Genomic DNA, 22867 nt, shown 5'->3' with positions numbered 1-22867 from the left:
GTGGTGAAAGACAACACGCCAAGCTAAAAAGATCACAAGAAGAAGAAGAAGCGGCCAAGTCGCCAGAGTCTCTGCCATCTGTGGCCGATCTCATCATCTCTGCTTTATTTTTTGGTATTTCATATAAGATTTCACTTTATGCATTACAAAACAATCCTTTCTTGGGGGCAAGGCTTGTAAAAAGCTAATAGATGTATATATATATATATTTTTTTTTTTAACCCATGTAGTATGTTGGGGACCAGCCCAGAACGCATCCCCCCTATTTCCATTATTTCCTATGGCAAAATTACGTTCGCTTAACGAATTTCCGCTCTACGAACAGCTTTGATACCCCCTATCCTGTTTGTTAAGCGGAGTATTACTGTACTAGTACTGTAGTTAAATAAAATGTGTGTTTGGTACTTCATTTATTGTTTTTTTTTTTTCAGTCTTTTTGGTAAAAAAGTGTTTTTTTGGGAGGATCTGGGAACCTAACCCCTATTTTTCCATAGGGCCTGTTATTCGCTCAACACGAATCTTGCCGTGCACGACGAGCTCAGGAACCTAACTGTTGTGTTGGGCGAGGTATGACAGTAACTAGTGGGATACCACAGTGTTCAGTACTGACACCAATAATGTTTGAAATATATATTAATGTTTTTTTTTATTTTAAGAGGAGAGAACTGGTAAAGGGGAAAAAAAAAAGCCAAAAGACAGGGAAACCTTCCTTTTAAAATTAAGTCAAGCCATAGGAAGTTGGAAATACAGACATAGGCAGGGAGTTCCAGAGTTTACCAGAGAAAGGTATGAGAGACTGAGAGTACTGGTTAACTTTTGTGTTAGAGAGTTAAACAGCATAGAGGTGAGAGGAAGAAGAAAGCCTTGTGCAGCAAAGCTGCAGGAAGAGGGGAGGCAAGCAGTTAGCAAGATCAGAAGAGTAGTTAGCAAGAAGATAGTGGTAGAAGATATTAAGTGATATAACATTCCAGTGGTGAGAAAGCTGCCATTTTGAACCTGTACCCATGAGTATTCACTCACCATGGCTACTTGCCTCCCTTCCTGACCAGATCATGTCTAGCAGTATCAGGCATGTACTATCAGCAAAAGCTCAGACTTGGGACAAGACTGAGTGATGTAAATACAAAACAGTTGATAAATTATGTATTTTACTTGTGTTAAGTCCCATGTAAAGACAAAGGTTTCCCATGAGACAATGTCTTTGTTTCCACCATTCTCCCTCCCAAGCGCTCTCTCTCTCTCTCTCTCTCTCTCTCTCTCTCTCTCTCTCTCTCTCTCTCTCTCTCTCTCTCTCTCTCTCTCTCTCTCTCTCTCTCTCTCTCTCTCTCTCTCTCTCTCTCTCTCTCTCTCTCTCTCTCTCTCTCTCTCTCTCTCTCTCAGATATCTCAGTTTGAATGATTTGTTATAGAAAAGTTTTATGTTCTTCTGAAGGAAAAATGCAAGATAATATAGTTTTCTTACATGTATTAAAGAAAAAAATGTTTTTGAGTTAATATTTATAGCAGATATTTTTATTTATTCTGTTTTGTTTCTTTACTTATGTTTATTTATATATGCAATTCAAAAGGGTCACTAATGGCAGCTTTTTTTTTATAATTTGTGCAAAGAATATCAGGAAAAATATAACAAATAAATAAATAAAATCATTGAAGCTTGTGAAGGGAAGTACAGTTGTGATATGTTTCGATGATTTGTGGAAAAGTTTTATGTTCTTCCGAAGGAAAAAAATGCAAGATAATATAGTGTTTTAACATGTTTTAGAAAGAAAATATTGAAACAAGAAGACTATATTTCATATAGTTTTTATAACACTAAAAACAAAATAAGCTTAATATTATTCATCAATCATTATTTATTATGCCCTTCTACACATACTGTTTTTTGCAATTTTACTATATAATCCAATTTCTATTAATAGTAAGATTAAAATGTGATATATGTGAAAACTGTTATATGACTTACTGGTGGGTCACATCACAACAGTGGATAGTAACTGATTACCCACTGGTGGGTTGTATCCCAGGTCACATGCTAAATGAATTTTCAGATGACAAGTTTCTTGTTAATTCTTCTCTACTTAAAGTTTGTCCCAAATCTGGCAATTTTGAATTTTGCATGATATTTTCAGACTAATGTATTGACCAGATGTGAGATTATACTATATTTAGAAGAATCTTTTTAAACAGGCATTTAGCATGAAAGAAACATTAAAAGATGAGAAGAGATGCAGTCCTAATGTCTTTCCATCTGTTTCTTGCCTTACTTCCCTTGGTTTGTCCACCACTTGCCCATAACCTGATTGTTGTTTCTCTGCAGTCTATCTCCACCATTGAAGCTGTCGAGACAAGCAACAGCTTCCTTAGCCTTAGCATGACAGAGACAATGGGGGATGACACGGAGGAGGAGGAGGAATCCATCTCTGAGCCGGTAGACACGAGGAGTCAAGAGGAGCTGATCAACCGCCTCATGACTGATGGAATGTCCTTCTCAGAGGTGCTGCACAGTGACCACTTGTCTCTTAGAATGTTAGGTTATTTTATAATTTTTTCTCATGTTGTTTGTGAAGACTGAGCCATAAATGTTCCGACCCTATCTATAGACAGTTTCAGTATTTTATTCATCCATTAATAGATTCACTTATAGGAGCTCCTCAGTTCATGATGTCCTTTACCTATGGTGTTTTATAGTTACATTGCCAACTTTATTTACATTCTTCTACACCAGTGCTATTCAACCTGGGTGGATAGTCCACCTTATAGTGGATGAGATTAAGTGAGGGGTGGACAGCTGTCTAGGGGTGGACTACTGGGTGGACAAGATCCTCACCTGCACATGTCCGTTTAATATACAAGAGACTCATTCTCTTTCTCTCTCCTATATTTCTTAAAATACATACTACAAATACATATTTACCTATTGTAACATTGAGGTTGCCACCTTGTCTACTCGCAAGACCCTGATAGTACAACCACATGAGGGACTGTCTCGCCATTGCTTGTCATGAATCACGCCAGTGCTATTCAACCTGGGTTTTGGGGTGGGGTGGACAGCTTCTACTTAATCACCACTAGGGGTGGACAACATTAAAAAAGGTTGAAGACCACTGTTCTACACCATATTGGGTTATACTATATTCACCTTTTTGAGGAACATTTGCCCCCAGTATCTCTAAGGTCGGTGTCATATTATGCGGCAATGCTATCACATGCAGTGTTGCAGATGGTGATGTCACATGCAAACCTATGAGAGGTGTAACACTACTGTGGCGCTGCCGTTCCCGCTGCACAGTGTCGCAGGATACTGCGAAAGCCTCATAACACCACATCACACCATTTGTGAAGGGAAAATACATGTAGTTCTATGGCTGGTGTCACACTGTGGCATCACCGCTGCGACATTTCCCCTGATATCCCTTGTGTTTACATGATGTTTGAAGTGGATTTACTTTTCAGTACATAAATGCACATAACATAATTTATTATGTATGTACGTGTAATACAAATTATACTAATTATAATGCAAAAAAATATTTAAAACATGCATCCTATTTAAAATAATTTGTCATGCTTAAAAAATCTCACAATTATTTATCTTTAATACTGAAATGCTATTACCTGAGCAGTCACTATCCAAAAAACACAATACACATAGACTTAGTAAAAATGCAGTGTAGCCTAGTACATGTGATTGTTCTGTACCTTAGTAAAAACATAGTGTAGCCTACTACATGTGATTGTTCTGTGCTCTAGTAAAAACACTTTTTTTTTTTTTTTATGCAAGATGGAAAACTGATCAAGGGCAACAAAATATATAAAAAAAATACCTTTTTTTTTTTTTTTTTTTATGTAGGGAAGAGGACCGGCCAAAGGCAAAAAAAAAGAAAAGATAAAAAAAACGCCTATTTGAGTGCTGGTTCTCTAAAAGGTAGAAAAGAGTCATCCAAAATTGGGGAGCAAATGCCTCGATACCTCCCTCTTCAAAGAAGACAAGTCGTAAGAAGTCGAAAATACAGATGCAGGGAGGGAGTTTCAGATTTTACCAGTGAAAGGGATGAATGACTGAGAGTACTGGTTAACTCTTGCATTAGAGAGTTGGACAGAATAGGATGAGAGGAAGAAGAAAGCCTTGTGCAGCGAGGCTGCAGGAGGAGGGGAGGTATGCAGTTAGCAAGATCAGTAGAACAGGTAGCATGAAAATAGTGATAAAAGATAGAATGAGATGCAACATTTCGGCGGTGAGAACTTGATTGCCAGTTCTCTTAAAAAGTTATAGAGTTAGCCAAAAGTCTGGGAGAAATGTTTTGAAACCTCCCTCTTAAAAGAAATCATCATAGGAAGATGGAAATACAGAAGCAGGCAGGGAGTTCCAGAGTGTACCTGAGAAAGGTATGAATGATTGACATTACTGGATAAGTCTTGCATTAGAGAGTTGGACAGAAAAGGGGTGAGAGGAAGAAGAAAGCCTTGTGCAGCAAAGCCACAGGAGGAGGGGACGTATGCAGTTAGCAAGATCAGAAGAGCAGTTAGCATGAAAACAGCAATAAAAGATAGCAAGAATGCAACATTCTGGCAATGAAAAAGAGGTTGAAGATAGTCAGTCAGAGGAGGGGAGGTGATAAAATGAAAAGCTTTTGATTCCACGTAATAAAACTGTGTGAGTGGAACCCCTGAAACATATGAAGATTACTCCACACAAGGATGGATGAGGTCCCTGAACAGAGTTAGCAGTTGGAGCGGTGAGAAAAATTGACAGAGATGCCTCTGAATGCCTAATTTCATGGAAGCTGTTTTAGCAAGAGATGAAATATGAAATTTCCAATTTAGATTATGAGTAAAGCACAGACTGAGGATATTCAATGTAGAAAATGGGGATAACTGAGTGTCATTGAAGAAGAGGGGATAGTTGTCTGGAAGGTTGTATCAATTTAATAGATGGAGAAATTAAGTTTTTGAGGCATTGAACATTACTACATTTTTTCTTAGTAGTAACCAAGTACATATGATTGTTCTGTGCCCTAGTAAAAAACAGTGTAGCCTAGTACATGTGATTGTTCTGTGCCCTAATAAAAACAGTGTAGCCTAGTACATGTGATTGTTTTGGAAGGTTAGTGCCCTAGGACTCATGAATTAAGCAGCAGAGTAGTCTCTTATCTCTAACCCTTGTCCATGTGGTAATGGTCGAAAGTCGTCTACATCCACATGTTTAATTATTTTCAAAGTTTATTCCATCTCTTTGAAACAAAATTGTGCATAATGCAGCAAGCTTTCACGATTTCATCAATGAAATCTGGTTGCACTAGAATAGGGGTATGAAAAATCCTCCACTTGTTTGCCAAAATCCCCCGCCACATAGTGTGACACCACCCTAAAAGAGTGTGTGTGTTTTGTCTTCACATCTGGTATAATGCAGCACTGTGCCTATGAAGTACTATCACATCTAAAACCATTGTGTGTGTATATTTACCTAATTGTATTTACTTAGTTGTATATTACAGGGTTTAAGCTGTGCTCATAGTGACCTCTATCCATATCTACTTCTATCCAACTTTTCTTTAGATATATGTACTTTTTCTACTATTACAATCTCTTCACTCAAGCCATTCTGGATAGCCACTATTCTATGTGGAAAACTAAACTTTTTAATGTTCCTTAAATTTTGACTCATCCTGATCTTCTTGGAGTGTCCTCTTGTTTATTTATCTCCATCTTCTGTCAGTGATACCAAGTCTTGTCTGTCTATCTTTACCATATGGTTTACTTTTTTTTATACATCATTATTAGATCTCACTCTGGTATGTCTTTCAAAGTTGGTAGTCCCATTTCTTTCTGTCTTATACCATTGGTAAGGTCCTTTTTCTCTGGCACCACCTTTGTAGCTGTCCTCTGAATCCTTTCACATTTTTTTTTATATCCTTCATATGTAGAGACCACACCATTGTTGTATATTCAAGTGGTTATGATTTTCTTCACCATACTCTTTTCCATGTAATTAAATGCCACTCTGATATTTATTAGTGTCATATATATTGAAGTAAATAACCAATTTATGTGTCTCTCTTCATTATAATCTCTTCTTCCATTCTGTATTCCCACATAGGTCCTCTATTACTTTTACCCATTTCCATCATATGGCACTTCTTAGTGTGTGTGTGTGTGTGTGTGTGTGTGTGTATTCACCTAGTTGTATTCACCTAGTTGTAATTTTACAGGGCCTGGGTATCATACTCGTGTGGCCCTATCTCCATATCTACACACATCCAACTTTCCTTTAAAACTATGCACACTCCTTGCTGACACCACCTCCTCACTCAAACCATTCCACACCTCCACACATCTTTGTGGGAAACTATATTTTTTCACATCCTTCAAGCATATTCCCTTGGCTATCTTTTTACTATGCGATCTTGTAGTTCTACTTAAGTTTACCTCTCTCAACATCATTTGCTCATTATCCACTTCATCCAGTCCATTCAACAGTTTATAAACCTGTATTAAATCTCCTCTTTCTCTTCTTTGTTCCAAGGTAGGCAAATTCATTTCTTTTAATCTCTCCTCATAGGTCATTTTTGCCAATTCCGGAACCATTTTTGTTGCCATTCTCTGCAATCTCTCCAACTTCCTTATATGCTTCTTTTTATAAGGGGACCAAACCACTCCAGCATATTCCAATCTTGGTCTAATTACCATACTAATTAATTTCTTCATCATATCTTTATCCATATAATGGAAGGCTAATCCAATATTTCTTATCAAATTATACGTTTCTCCAAACATCTTATCAATATGAGCCTCAAACTGCCCATGGTCTTGTATTATCACTCCCAAATCCTTTTCCTTTTCCACCTTTTTCAACACTACTTCTTCACCCATCTTATTTGACCCTCTTGGCCGTCTTCCACTCTTTCCCATCTCCATCACATGACTTTTGCTCAGATTAAATTCCATTTGCCACCTCTTGCTCCACTCCCAAATCTTATCCAGGTCTGCCTGTAAAATTTCACAATCTTCTTCACTCTTCACACACCTACACAACTTCGCATCATCCGCAAACAAATTAATATAACTGTTTACTCCTCTGGCATGTCATTAATATATACCAGGAAAAGTATTGGTGCCAGCACTGAGCCTTGTGGGACTCCACTCTCCACCACCAACCAGTCCGACTTTGCATCCCTTATTACCGTTCTCATCTCCCTCCATCTCAAGTAGTTTTCCATCCACTTTAACACTTTTCCTTTCAGTCCTCCATAAATCTCTACTTTCCATAACAGTCTCGTGAGGTACCTTGTCAAAAGCTTTCTTTAAATCCAAATATACACAGTCCATCCATCCCTCTCTCTCCTGTATTTTGTCAACCACTCTTGAATAAAAGCTCAGTAGATTTGTTACACATGACCTCCCTTTCCTGAAGCCAAATTGATGATCCGATAATAACTTATGATCCTCCAGGAACCGTATCCAATATTTCTTTATCACCCTCTCACAAATCTTACCGACCACACTTGTTAGAGACACAGGTCTATAGTTAAGAGGCTCTTCCTTATTGCCTCCCTTATAAATGAGTACCACTTCAGCTCTCTTCCACTCTACTGGTACTTCCCCTGTTTCTAATGAACACCTTATAATATCATATAATGGATCACTGTGTGTGTGTGTGTGTGTGTGTGAGTGTATGTGTGTATTTACCTAGTTGTTGTAGTTTTACAGGGCCTGGGCTTTATGCTCGTGTGGTCCTGTCTCCATATCTACACTTATCCAATTTTTCTTTAAAACTATGTACACTCTTTGCTGATACCACTTCCTCACTCAAACTGTTCCAAGTCTCAACACATCTTTGTGGGAAACTAAATTTTTTAACATCTCTCAGACATCGTCCCTTCCTTAGTTTCTTACTATGCGATCTTGTGCTTCTAAAGTGATATTCTTCTCTCAGGAACAGTTTCTCATTATCCACTTCATCCATTCCGTTAATCAATTTATAAACTTGTATCAGATCCTCTCTCTCTTCTCTGCTCCAAGGTTGGTAGATCCATTGCCTTTAGTCTCTCCTCATATGCCATCCCTTTAAATTCTGGAACCATTCTTGTAGCCATTTTTGTAGTCTCTCTAATTTTCTTATGTGTTTCTTTTTGTAGAGTCCACACAACTCCTGCATATTCCAATCTAGGTCTTATTTTAGTACTTATCAATTTCTTCATCATTTCCTTGTCCATATAGTGAAATGCTACTCCAATATTCCTTAGCAAATTATACATCTCTCTGAAAATTCTATCAATATGGCTAACCGGTTGATTATTTTCTTCCATTGTCACTCCCAAGTCCTTTTCCTTTTTTACTTTTTCTAGTTCTACTCCATCTCCCATCTTATAGATTCCCACTGGTCGTCTTTCACTTTTCCCATTTCCATGACATGGCTTTTGTCCACATTGAATTCCATCTCCCATTTTTTGCTCCATTTCCAGATCTTGTTTAAGTCTTCCTGTAGTATTTCACAATCCTCTTTTTGTTTAATGACTCTGCACAGTTTCGCATCGTCCGCAAACAGATTTATGTAGCTGTTCACTCCCTCTGGCATGTCATTTATATATACGAAAAAAAGTATTGGTGCCAATACTGATCCCTGTGGCACTCCGCTGTCTACTGTTCTCCACTTGGACTTCATATCTTTAACTATCGTCCTTATTTCTCTCCCCCTTAAGTAATTCTTCATCCATCTCAATGTGCTTCCTTTTAAGCCACCCTTCTCCTCTAACTTCCATAGTAATCTTTCATGTGGCACTTTATCAAAAGCCTTTTTTAGATCTAAATAAATACAGTCAACCCATCCTCTCTCTCTTGTACTTTATCAACTATTCTAGAGTAGAAACTCAATAAATTTGTCACACATGACCGACCTTTTCTAAAACCAAATTGGCTATTTGATAATATTTTGTTGTCTTCAAGAAACTCGATCCATTGCTTCTTTATTACTTTTCACACATCTTGCATATTACACTAGTTAGTGATACCGGTCTGTAATTTAAAGGTTCTTCCTTCCTTCCGCTCTTATATATGGGAACCACCTCAGCTCTTTTCCACTCCACTGGCACTGTTCCATTTTCTATTGAGCATTTTATGATGTTGTATATTGGACTTGCTAGTTCTTCCTACATTCTTTCAGTATTCTGCCTGAGACTTCATCCGGTCCCATTGCCTTTTCCTCATCCAATTCCGTCATCAACTTTTTATTTCAAGCTTGGTTACTTTAATCTCTTTCATATAGACAGTCTCTCTATTACCCTGTGGTCTTTCAAATTTGGATTCCTTAGTAAAGACCTCATGAAATTTACTATTTAACAGTTCTGCCATACTTTTGGGTCTTCCACCATTCCGTTTTCTCCTTTTAACCTTTCTATTGTTTCTTTTTGTCTTATTTTTCCATTTATGAATCTGTAGAACAATTTTGGTTGTTCCTTACATTTTTCGACAATGTCCTTTTCATAGTTCTTTTCTTCTTCCTTTCTCACCTTAGCATATTCATTTCTTGCTGTTTTGAAGTTTTCCTTATTTTCTGGATTTCTGTTTCTTCTCCACCTTTTCCATGCTCCATCTCGTTTCTCCTTTGCCCTAGCACATCTTGCATTAAACCAATCTTTCTTTCCTTCTTCTTTAGGTCTATATTTTGGAACATATTCCTGACCCCAGTTTTGTATATTTCCAAAAATAAGTTATATTTCTCTTGAACCGTTAATGAGTTTTCCATCTCCTCCCAGTTTACGTTTTAAAATAGTTCTTGAGATTCTCAATATCAGCCTTTCTGTAATTTAATCGGTCTCCTTTGTATGATTCATCTCTATCTTCCTTTCCTTCTTCTATATCCATTTCTAATATTACATGGTCACTCTTTCCCAATGGGCACTTGTATCTTATATCATCGTTAATTGGTATATCCCTTGTAAAAACTAGGTCTAATCTTGCCGGCTCATCATTTCCTCTGAATCTTGTGTTTTCCTTTACTCTTTGGACCATCAAATTATCTATCATTAGGTTCAGGAATCTATCTCCCCAGGCATCTTCCCCCATACCACTTTCATAATTTTCCCAGTCTACCTCCTTACAGTTGAAATCTCCTACCAATATCACTTTTCTCCTTTCTTTAATGATTCTTGTAAGACTCCTTATTGTGTCATCTATCATGTCTCTATATTCTTGGTTAGTCCATGAGTTTGTTTTTGGTGGCACATATGTTCCAATGATTGTTAACTCCTTTTATTAATATGCATCTTAACATACAGTATTTCTGATTTTCCTTCCCAAACTCCACTTGATTTACCACTATCTCCTTCCTTAACATCATCATGACTCCTCCTCCTCCTTTACCCACTCTGTCTCTCCTCCATATATTATACCTTTTATCTATGTCTATTTTATTGCCTCATTTAACTTTGTTTCCACCAGGCATACAATATCTGGTTCTTCTTTCTTTATGTAATCTCTTAATTCTAATTTACTAGATAAAATCCATCTATGTTTGTATACATCATTTTAATCTCTTGTTCTTATCATTTTTAGTTAAACTTGCTCCATATTTTTCTCTTCTTTCTCTTTTATATACCATTTCCTTATCCTGTCTCCTATAATTCTCCAAAAAAATGCCTTCTTCTCCTCCTCTGACCTTTCATTATTTTTTTCTCTTGCTTCTGCCACCAGTTCATTGTGTCTCTTTCTTTCCTCCTCGTTTCTATTTTTCTTTATATATATATATATATATCTTTGCAACCTTCTGTTTCTCTGAGTTTTGTTTTTCTATATAGTACTTCTTCTGCTGCTGCTTGTGATTTTAGTAATATCTTAATTGGTGTCACTGTTCCTTCTTGATATGGTCCCATTTTGTGGATTTCTTATACTTCCTCTTCTAAGTTCTGTCTATCATCTTCATTCAGATGTTTTAGTTGGTCTTTTACTGATTTCATTTCATCTTTTTCCCTTCTTGGTCTATATTTAACATTTTTTTCTTTCAGTCCAAAAATAATTACATTCTTCTTTTTTCCATAATTTCTCTTACTAAATTTTCTTTTTTCTTGAGGACTCCTATCATTTTGCTTGTCATATTTTCATCTCTTTCTCTTAACTGTACTTGAAATACTTCTTGAAATGATTCCTTGTCTTTCTTATCTTGGATTCTCCATGCTTGTACTTCTTTTTTAATCACGTCTTGTACTCTTTCTTCTTCTTTGTTAACTAGATCTTTTAGCTTCTCTTTTTCTTTCTCGGCTTTACTGAGTCCTTCTTCCATCAAATTCTTGTAGTTCGCTATTTGGACTTTTAATTCTTCATTTTTGGTTCTTAGCCTAGTTTTGTTTTCTTCCACTCTTTTTATCCTTTCTTTCAATTTCTGGAGCTCTTTATCCTGTTCTTCATTCTCTTTCATTCCCATACTCTCCTTTATCAATTTATCTAATTTATGTTCGATAGTCGTATGTGTGACTGTGTGTGGTGTGTCTCAGGATGAGTACGGTTTCAGGTGGCAGCACTGTATGGTGAAGATGCTGATGCAGACAGTGATGAGACCTTCACCCAAAACAGCAGTCAGCAGCATGATCAGTTTATTTATGTTGATCCTCAAAGTGGAAGATCATGCAGCAGAGTTTGAGAAGGAACTTAATGAACAGCAAAGGTGATCAAAATTTCCATCTCATACCATTTTTCTTCTTCTTTTTTTATGACCTGGCCTATAGCATCTGTAGGTAACTTGAAGAGTATGGGAAGTGCTGTTAAGCTTTCACCCATTAGTGTCACAGGCAATTTTATTTATAGTGGTACCCATATTTGGGCCCATATCACCACCCAAGCGCATCTGGTGTAAGCACCTAAAGCCTGAGAATAATGGTGTCATAGTCTCATAGTATAATTGAGCATATCCAGACATCCACTTTGAATTCCACCACGTCAGCCTTAAAACACTTTGCCATTTGTCAGTGGTTTAAAGTTACCTACATATCACCATGATCCCAGGTTCTTGGTTACACTCAAGATGAGCTTCTGATATGAGCCTAATATTCCACTATAAATAAAATTGCTTGCGCCACTAATCTTAAGCTGAACAGTCTTCCATACACTCTTCAATTCCTACACTATCTTACCTCTAAACCACTTGACTGGCAAATTTTCAAGGCCATACTTGGTGGGATTCAAACCTACATGTGGACGTCTACCTGATCCCACGCTCACCACCTTATCCACTATGCCATTTGGTGTTCAAATGATTTTTTGTTTGTTTCAGCAACTTCCTCTTGCATCAAGTTGGAGAAATATTTAATTCTAAAATTGAGACGAGCAAACAGAAACATCAGTATCCAGGTGCTGTAGGTGATGTTTAGCCATGGGCAGGTTTGGAAGGTAGTGAGTGAGATGGAGAGATGGCATTGCATTAGAATTGCAAAAAATTTAAGTCACAGAGGAAGATGAAAGGGACAGAAACAACTTTAGGAGACTTGTATATGACACCAACTCCTGGTTTAGACAAGGGAAACAGCAAAATGAGAATGTTGTGATCTGAAGTCACTTATGGAAAGAAGTTAGTAGTCCATTGATCGCAAACCTGTTTTATTAAATAGGGTGGAATCAAAATCTTTTTGTCTCAACAACTCCCCTCCTATGATTGGCTGTCTTCAGCCTCTTTTCTCACCATCAGAATATTGTATCTCTTGCTATCTTTTATTGCTATTTTCATACTAACTGTTCTTCTGATCTTGCTAACTGCATGCCTCTCTTCCTCCTGCTGCCTTGCTGCACAAGGCTTTCTTCATCCTCTCACCCCTATTCTGTCCATCTCTCTAATGCAAGAGTTAACTCAGTCATTCATACCTTTCTCTGGCAAATTCTGGAACACCCTGCCTGCCTCTATGTTTCTATCTTCCTATGACTTTACGTCTTTTAAGATGGAGGTTTCAAGATATTTGTCGCAAACTTTTGGCAAACTCTATTACTCTAAAGGAACAAGCGATCAAATGGGCTTCTTTTTTTTTTTTTTTTTTTTTTTTTTTTTTTTCTCAGTCCCCATAAAAAATTTTATATATATATATATATATATATATATATATATATATATATATATATATATATATATATTTATATATCACTCAATTGTAGCATATGAACTTAAGACATTCTTTGTTTAGGTTCCAGTTGAAGCGAAAGGGAGGGAAAGAAAAGCGCCGGAGAAGGCGGCTGCCAGCTGCACTACAGGGTCTGATGGGAGAGGCCAACCTACGCTTTGCTCGGGGCGAGTTTGATGAAGCTATTAAGATGTGCATGGAGGTGATACGACAGTTCTCACACTCACCAGAACCTTATCAGGTAACACTTTGCTGTGTAAACTTTCTGCTTGGAGCTTGGACCTGTCTGTATTGCAGAATGTCATGGAGGGCTGTGTAGGATCCTTACTTTATTTTATTAATGGGTGTGTTATGTTGTTAGCTGAGTTGGCCCTGAAAGTGATCATCTTTTTTTCTTATTGCTGTATCCCATTTTCTTAGTTTTGTACTCATTGTTATTATTATTAGTCATCTATTTATATTAGATGTTTAGTCATAGTATATTACATAAGTTTTTTCTGCTTATGTTTATATGCTTTATGTCTTTGTAATGTAATGAAATAGAGGAAATTAATGATGATGAGTAAAGATTCCAAGTGTAAACAAAAGTGGGAGAAGCGCGTCATCTGTGGACAAAGTAAAGGTGGCGAGAGAAACTGGTCTTGAGGGGAAACGGGAGTCTTCTGGTGTTGGAGGGATTTCTGTGATTTGTGAAGTATGGAGGAGTTGTGTAGAGGAACTCGTGGTGTAATGGCCTTTTCCTTTGGTGAAGGAACAGGTTGGTGTATTCTATAAGGGTTGTCAAGAGCTCTTGCCAGGGAAGTAATGTGCTTGAAGTGGAGGTTCTGGTGTCTGATGGTGGTGAGTGTTGGTGTTTTGGTGGTATCTGGGGACTGGCGAGTTTGACAATCAAGGTATTAAGGGTTGTGGTGTATTGTGGTGATAGAGTGGTGATGTTTTGGGTATAACAAGATATAATACTGCATGATAGAAATTTCTTAAGGGAAATACTATCTACAGATGCCTGTAGTAAACTTTTGCCAATAACGGCACATATATTTTCCAGTAGCAATACCTGGCAGATCCACACCAGGTGGAGGCTTCATGTTTCCTTGGATTGGTTAAACCCCCCTTGACCCTCCCCACCTGGTCCATGCTCTGTCCCTCCCCATGACCTCAGAACGTCACCACCTCATCTCTCTCTCCACCACCCTATTGTGTATTTACCTAGTTGTATTTACCTAGTTGTAGTTTTATAGGGCCTGGGCTTTACGTTCATGTGGCCCCGTCTCCATATATACACTTATCCAACTTTTCTTTAAAACTATGCACTCTCGTTGCTGACACCACTTCTTCACTCAAACTGTTCCACGTCTCAACACATCTTTGCTTGAAACTCTATCTTTTAACATCTCTCAGACATCTTCCCTTCCTCAATTTTTTACTATGCAATCTTGTGCTTCGAATGTCATATTCCTCTCTCAGGATCAGTTTCTCATTATCCACTTGATCCATTCCATTCATCAATTTATAAACTTGTATCAGATCCCATCTCCCTTCTCTGTTCCAGGGTTGGTAGATCCATTCCCTTTAATCTCTCTTCATATGTCTTCCCTTCAAGTTCTGTAACCATTCTTGTAACCATTTTTTGTAGTCTCTCCAACTTCCTTGTGTTTTTTTTTTTTTATGGGGAGTCCACACTACTCCTGCATATTCCAATCTGGATCTTATTATAGTACCTATCAGTTTCTTCATCATTTCTTTGTCCACGTAGTAAAATGCTATTCCAATATTCCTTGGCAAATTATGTCTCTCTGAAAATTCTATCAATATGGCTTACCGGTTGATTATTTTCTTCCATCGTCACTCCCAAATCTTTTTAATTTTTTACTTTCTCCAGTTCTACTCCATCTCCCATCTTATAGATTCCCACGGGTCATCTTTCACTCTTTCCCATTTCCATAACATGGCTTTTGTCCACATTGAATTCCATCTCCCATTTTTTGCTCCATTTCCAGATCTTGTTTAAGTCTTCCTGTAGTATTTCACAATTCTCTTTTTGCTTTATAACTCTGCACAGTTTTGCATCGCCCGCAAACAGATTTATGTAGCTGTTCACTCACTCTGGCATGTCATTTATATATATGAGAAAAAGTATAGTCGCCAATACTGACCCCTGCGGCACTATGCTTTCTACTGGTCTCCACTTAGACTTCATATCTTTAACTACTGTCCTTATTTCTCTCCCCCTCAAATAATTCTTTATCTTTATCAATGTGCTTCCTTTTAGGCCACCCCTCTCTAACTTCCACAGTAATCTTGCATGTGGCACTTTATCAAACGCCTTTTTTAAATCCAAATAAATACAGTCAACCCATCCCTCTCTCTCTCTTGTACTCCTTCAAGTATTCTAGAGTAGAAACTCAGTAAATTTGTTACACATGACCGACCTTTTCTAAAACCAAATTGGCTATTTGATAATAATTTGTTGTCTTCAAGGAACTCGATCCATTGTTTCTTTATTACTCTCTCACACATCTTGCATATTACACTAGTTAGTGATACCAGTTCTTCCTTCCTACCGCTCTTATATATGGGAACCACCTCAGCTCTTTTCCATTCTACTGGTACTGTGCCACTTTTTAATGAGCATTTTATGATGTATATAGGACTTGCTAGTTCTTCCCTACATTCTTTAAGTATTCTTCCGAGACTTCATCCGGTCCCATTGCCTTCTCTTTATCCAGTTCCTTCATTAATTCTTTTATTTCAAGCTTGGTTACTTTAATCTCTTTCATATAGACGGTCTCTCTATTACCCTGTGGCCTTTCAAATTTGGATTCCATTGTAAAGACCTCTGAAATTTACTATTTAACAGTTCTGCCATACTTTTTGGGTCTTCCACCATCCCGTTCTCTCCTTTTAACCTTTCTATTGTTTCTTTTTGCCTTATTTTTCCATTTATGAATCTGTAGAACAATTTTGGTTGCTCCTTACATTTTTTGATAATGTCCTTTTCATAGTTTCTTTCCTCTTCCTTCCTCACCTTAACATATTAATTTCTCGCTACCTTGAAGTTTTCCTTATTTCCTGAATTTCTATTTCTCTTCCATCTTTTCCATGCTCCATCTCTTTTCTCCTTTGCCCTAGCACACCGTGCGTTAAACCAATCTTTCTTTCCTTCTTCTGTAGGTCTATATTTTGGGACATATTCCATTACTGTTTTGTATATTTCCAAAAATATGTTATATTTCTCTAGAACCTTCTCTGAATTCTCCATCTCCCAGTTAACGTTTCTAAGATATTTCTTGAGATTCTCAATATCATCCTTTCTGTAATTTAATCGGTCTCCTTTGTATGATTCGTCTCTATCTTCCTTTCCCTCCTCTATATCCATTTCTAATATTACATGGTCACTTTCCCAATGGCCACTTATATCATCGCTCATTTGTATTCCCCTTGTTAAAACCAGATCCAATCTTGCTGGCTCGTCATTTAATCTAAATCTTGTGTTTTCCTTTACTCTTTGGTCCGTCATTTTATCTATCATTAGGTTCAGAAATCTTTCTCCCCAGGCTTCTTCTCCCATACCACTTTCATAATTTTCCCAATCCACCTCCTTGCAGTTGAAATCTCCTACTAGTATTACTTTTCGTCTTTCTTTTATGACTCTTGTCTGGCTCCTTATTGTCATCTATCATGTCTTTATATTCTTGATTGGTCCATGAATTTGTTTTTGGTGGCACATATGCTCCAATGATTGTTAACTCTTTTTTATTAATATGCATCTTAACATACAGTACTTCTGCTTGTATTTACCTAGTTGTATTTACCTAAGTTGTAGTTTTACAGGGCCTGGGCTTTATGCTCGTGTGACCCCATCTCCATATCTACTCTTATTGTGTGTGTGTATATTTACCTATTTGTATTTACCTATTTGTGTATTACAGGGCCCAAGCTAAGCTCTCTGTGTCTTGTCTCCTTGTCTACTCCTGTCATATCTCTCTTTCATCTGATTGACACACACCGCATCAACATCACTGCTCAGTTTATCCCACTTATCAATACTATGATGTGGGAAACTGTACTTTCTCACGTCATTTAAACAGATGTCTTTTATTAGTTTTTTTCCATGTCCTCGGAGATGATTACTTGTGGTCACCTTTATAAATTCTCTGTCCAATATGTCAATCTTGTTCACCAATTTATACATAGTTATCATGTCACCCCTTGTTCTTCTCTCTTCTAATGTGGTCAGCCCCAGTTCCTTCAGTCTTTCCTCATAGTCTAACTCCTTGAATCCTGGTACCATCCTTGTTGCCAGCCTCTCTACCCTTTCCACCTTCTTCACATTTTTCTTCATATGTGGTGACCACAAAGGCTCAGATAATTCTATCAGGCACTACACTATCGAATGCCACCACCATACAGCCTTAAACACTTTGCCATTTGTCAGTGGTTTAAAGTTACCTACATATCACCATGATACCCAGGTTCTTGGTTCACTCAAGATGAGCTTCTGATATCTAATATGTACCACTATAAATAAAATTGCCTGCCACTAATGGGCAGAAGCTGAACAGCGCTTCCCATACACTCTTCAAGTGTGCCTACAGGCGCTATAGGCCTACAAGCTGCATATTCTAACTGGGGTCTTATTAAAGTGCATAGTATCTTCTTCATCATTCCTTCATCTTGGTAGTGGAATGCAAGACCAATATTTTGAAGCATGTTATATGTTAATGTGTCTCTCCGGTGACAGAGTGTTTTGCACGGTTACTCCTAAGTCTTTCTCTTCATTGGTCTCTTCAATTTTCTCATCTCCCAGCCTGTAATCCTTCTTTGGTCTGTATCTACATCTTCCCATTGTCATAACATGGCTCTTGTTTATATTAAATTCCATCTGCCACTCTTTACTCCACTCATATATTTTATCAAGATCTTCCTGTAACTTGTTACAATCTTCCACATTCTTTACTCTCCTCATAATTTTAGTATCGTCCGCGAACATATTCATGTAACTGTCTATTCCTACTGGCATATCATTAACATAAATCAAAAACATGATGGGACCAAGCACTGACCCTTGTGAAACTCCACTGGTTACCTTCTTCCACTCTGACTTCTTTCCTTTCACCACTGTTCGCATTTTTCTTCCCACTAAGTAATTTTCCTTCCATTTTGCTAGTTTATCACTTACTCCTCCAATCTCCTTTAGTTTCCACATCAGTCTATTGTGCAGCACTTTATCAAAGGCCTTTCTCAAGTCCAGGTAGATAGCATCTGCCCATTCCCCTCTATGTTGTAGTATGTCAGTCACTCTTGAATAAAAACATAATAAATTGGATACGCACGATCTTCCTTTTCTGAAACCAAACTGCCTTTCACTCAGAATGTTTTCACTTTCTAGATAATCACTCCACTTTGCTTTAATTACTTCTTCACATACCTTGCACAATATACTAGTCAACGATACTGGTCTGTAATTTAACGGTTCCATTCTACTTCCATTCTTATATATAGGCACAATGTCAGCTCTTTCCCACTCTTTCGGGACTATTCCTGTTCATATGAAGGTTTCCACAATATTAATATGGGGTTCAACAATTGATCTTTACATTCTTTCAGCAACCTCCCAGATATGCCATCAGGCCCCATTGATTTATTAATATTCAAGTTACTTATAATTTTCCTTATATCTTCTTTAGTAACCATGATGTCGTGCATTTGCTTTATTTCTTTAGGCCTTTCTCCTGTAAAATGCTCCTCCTTTGTAAACACTTTGCAAAAGTTGTTATTCAATATTTCAGCTATATCTCTAGCATCTTCATATACTTCTTCCCCAACTTTTACTTTTTCTATTGCCTCCCTTTTATATAATTTTCCATTTATGAATTTGTAAAATATTTTGGGGTCACTATCACAGTTTTCCACCCCTCTCTGTTCATATTCCTTTTGTGTTTTTCTCTTTACTTCAACATATCTATTTCTTGCTGTTTTGTAGACTTCTCTTGATAATACTTCACTGTTTTTCTTAAGTTTCTTCCCTGCCTTTTCTTTGTTCTTTTTTGCTTCTTCACAATTTCCATTAAACCAATGCTTATTATTTAAAGTCTTCATTCTGTGATATGGCACAAACTTCTTCGCGGCACAGTTATATAAATCCATAAATTTATTATATTTCAATTGCATATCCACTTCCTGGTATACCACAGACCAGTCAATTTCATTAAAGAACTCTTATATGGTTGTAATTTGCCCTGACATAATTTAATTTTTCCTCCTTGTACTTCACATTCTTTTCCATGCTTAATTCCGTATCCAGCTGAAATCTTAGGACATCATGGTCGCTTTTCCCCAAGGGACATTCATGTTCAATTTCCTCTTTTAGGGAGATGCCCCTGGTGAATACCAAATCCAACCTCGCTGCAACATCCTGTCCCCTGCACCTTGTTGGTGATCTCACCCACTGTGTCATCAAGTTATTTATTGCTACTTTTAACAATTCTTCTGCCCACTCACCACCATTCACCACTTCGTAGTCTTCCCACACTATTTCCTTACAGTTAAAGTCCCCGTCTATCATCACTCTATCCTTTCTGGTGAGTTCCTGTTTTATTGTCTAGAGTATTTCTCATCACCTCTTGATACTGTTCATATTCCCAAGCACTGGTTCTGGGTGGTATGTATACTGTTATAATATTAATGTCCCTCTTACCATCTGTTATAAGCATACTTATCACTTTCTCATTTCCCTTACTAAAGTTCACCTCCTTCACTATCAGATCTTTTTAGTAAAAACTATTATACCACCACCACCTTTATTCTTTCTATCATTTCTCCATACTTTGTAGTGTTTGCCATCAAACTAATTTAGCTTTATTTCGGGCCTTAACTTTGTTTCCACCACACACATTATGTCCGATTCACTGTTTCTTAGGTAATCCATACATTTTAGCCTTTTAGACAGAAATCCATCTATATTCGTGTATGTCACACGAATTCCATTCCTAATCTCTTTTTTCCATGTTTCAGTCTGTGTACTGTCTGTTCTGTCTGTTTTATCCACCACTTCCTCAGCTTCCCATTTCTCATTCTCCAAAAAAACTTGGTCTTTTCCTCCTCAGTTCTTTCCTCATTCTTCTCTCTCACTTCAGTTACAAGCTCTCTCATTTTCATTCTTTCCTCCTGTGTCATATTTCTTCTTATGTAAATTGTTTTGGTTTCCTCGTAGTCTTTAAGTTTCCAGGCCCTCCCCAGTAAGGCCTCGGCTGCCACCTGAGACTTTAATTTCAATTTTAATGGTCTACTCTTGCCTTCTTCATAAGCTCCTAGTCTCACACTTTCCTCTATTTCAGCATATAGGCATTTGTCCTCCTTGGAAATCTTATTCAGTAAAAACTTTATCTTGTCATTTTCCTTATCCCTCCTATCTTGCCAATTCCTGTTAGTTTCCTCTCTTAAACCTGTTATGATCACTCATTTTTTCTTTTCAGCAATATTTCTCGCCACACTCATTTTCCTTCAAAGCCTTAACCATTTCACTCTGTGTAATCACTTTATTTTCTTCTTCTTGCTTTTTCATTATCTCTTTAAAGGACTTCTGTACTTCTTCGTTTTCATGTTTCACTTCCTTCATTTTAGCATCAATTAGGTCGAGGCACTCCTTCTTCCCTAAGTCACCTTTGGATATTTTCTTTTCCATTTCCTTAGATGCTGATTTTCTTTTTCTATTTCCACTTTCTCTTTTAGTAATTCCTTGTTCTCTTTTGTTAGCTTGTAGATTTCTTTTTTCAAGGTATCATTCTCCGCAATAACTCTATCTAACTTCTGTGTGTGTGTGTATTTACCTAGTTGTATTTACCTAGTTGTAGTTTTACAGGGCCTGGGCTTTATGCTCGTGTGGTCCCGTCTCCATATCTACACTTATCCAATTTTTCTTTAAAACTATGTACACTCTTTGCTGATACCACTTCCTCACTCAAACTGTTCCAAGTCTCAACACATCTTTGTGGGAAACTAAATTTTTTAACATCTCTCAGACATCGTCCCTTCCTTAGTTTCTTACTATGCGATCTTGTGCTTCTAAAGTCATATTCTTCTCTCAGGATCAGTTTCTCATTATCCACTTCATCCATTCAGTTAATCAATTTATAAACTTGTATCAGATCCCCTCTCTCTCTTCTCTGCTCCAAGGTTGGTAGATCCATTGCCTTTAGTCTCTCCTCATATGCCATCCCTTTAAATTCTGGAACCATTCTTGTAGCCATTTTTGTAGTCTCTCTAATTTTCTTATGTGTTTCTTTTTATGGGAGTCCACACAACTCCTGCATATTCCAATCTAGGTCTTATTTTAGTACTTATCAATTTCTTCATCATTTCCTTGTCCATATAGTGAAATGCTACTCCAATATTCCTTAGCAAATTATACGTCTCTCTGATTATTCTATCAATATGGCTAACCGGTTGATTATTTTTTTCCATTGTCACTCCCAAGTCCTTTTCCTTTTTCCTTTTCTAGTTCTACTCCATCTCCCATCTTATAGATTCCCACTGGTCGTCTTTCACTTTTCCCATTTCCATGACATGGCTTTTGTCCACATTGAATTCCATCTCCCATTTTTTGCTCCATTTCCAGATCTTGTTTAAGTCTTCCTGTAGTATTTCACAATCCTCTTTTTGTTTAATGACTCTGCACAGTTTTGCATCATCCATAAACAGATTTATGTAGCTGTTCACTCCTCTGGCATGTCATTTATATATACGAGAAAAAGTATTGGTGCCAATACTGACCCTGTGGCACTCCGCTGTCTACTGTTCTCCACTTGGACTTCATATCTTTAACTATCGTCCTTATTTCTCTTCCCATTAAGTAATTCTTCATCCATCTCAATGTGCTTCCTTTTAAGCCACCCTTCTCCTCTAACTTCCATAGTAATCTTTCATGTGGCACTTTATCAAAAGCCTTTTTTAGATCTAAATAAATACAGTCAACCCATCCCTCTCTCTCTTGTACTTTATCAACTATTCTAGAGTAGATACTCAGTAAATTTGTTACACATGACCGACCTTTTCTAAAACCAAATTGGCTATTTGATAATATTTTGTTGTCTTCAAGAAACTCAATCCATTGCTTCTTTATTACTTTTTCACACATCTTGCATATTACACTAGTTAGTGATACCGGTCTGTAATTTAAAGGTTCTTCCTTCCTTCCGCTCTTATACATGGGAATAACCTCAGCTCGTTTTCACTCCACTGGCACTGTTCCATTTTTAATTGAGCATTTTATGATGTTGTATATTGGACTTGCTGATTCTTCCCTACATTCTTTCAGTATTCTGCCTGAGACTTCATCCGGTCCCATTGCCTTTTCCTCATCTAGTTCCGTCATCAACTTTTTTATTTCAAGCTTGGTTACTTTAATCTCTTTCATATAGACAGTCTCTCTATTACCCTGTGGTCTTTCAAATTTGGATTCCTTAGTAAAGACCTCATGAAATTTACTATTTTACAGTTCTGCCATGCTTTTTGGGTCTTTCACCATTTTCTTTTCTCCTTTTATTCTTTCTATTGTTTCTTTTTGTCTTATATTTCCATTTATGAATCTGTAGAACAATTTTGATTGTTCCTTACATTTTTCGACAATGTCCTTTTCATAGTTCCTTTCTTCTTCCTTTCTCACCTTAGCATATTCATTTCTTGCTGTTTTGAAGTTTTCCTTATTTTCTGGATTTCTGTTTCTTCTCCACCTTTTCCATGCTCCGTCTCATTTCTCCTTTACCCTAGCAC

At 37.2% G+C, this 22867-nt stretch overlaps 1 protein-coding gene across 1 annotated transcript in view; it reads left to right on the top strand.

Annotated features, from left to right (window-relative positions):
* LOC123499320 (general transcription factor 3C polypeptide 3-like) overlaps nt 1-22867 on the top strand; it is a 414223-nt gene that overhangs the window by 194689 nt on the left and 196667 nt on the right. The window contains 4 exon segments of the mRNA XM_045247142.1: nt 2317-2493; nt 11503-11543; nt 11545-11655; nt 13160-13337. Of these exon segments, the coding sequence (XP_045103077.1) occupies nt 2317-2493; nt 11503-11543; nt 11545-11655; nt 13160-13337 (507 nt within the window).

The sequence above is a fragment of the Portunus trituberculatus genome, chromosome 49, assembly GCF_017591435.1.
Source record: "Portunus trituberculatus isolate SZX2019 chromosome 49, ASM1759143v1, whole genome shotgun sequence".
Lineage (NCBI taxonomy): Eukaryota > Metazoa > Arthropoda > Malacostraca > Decapoda > Portunidae > Portunus > Portunus trituberculatus.
This window is presented reverse-complemented; position numbering and strand designations above follow the sequence as displayed.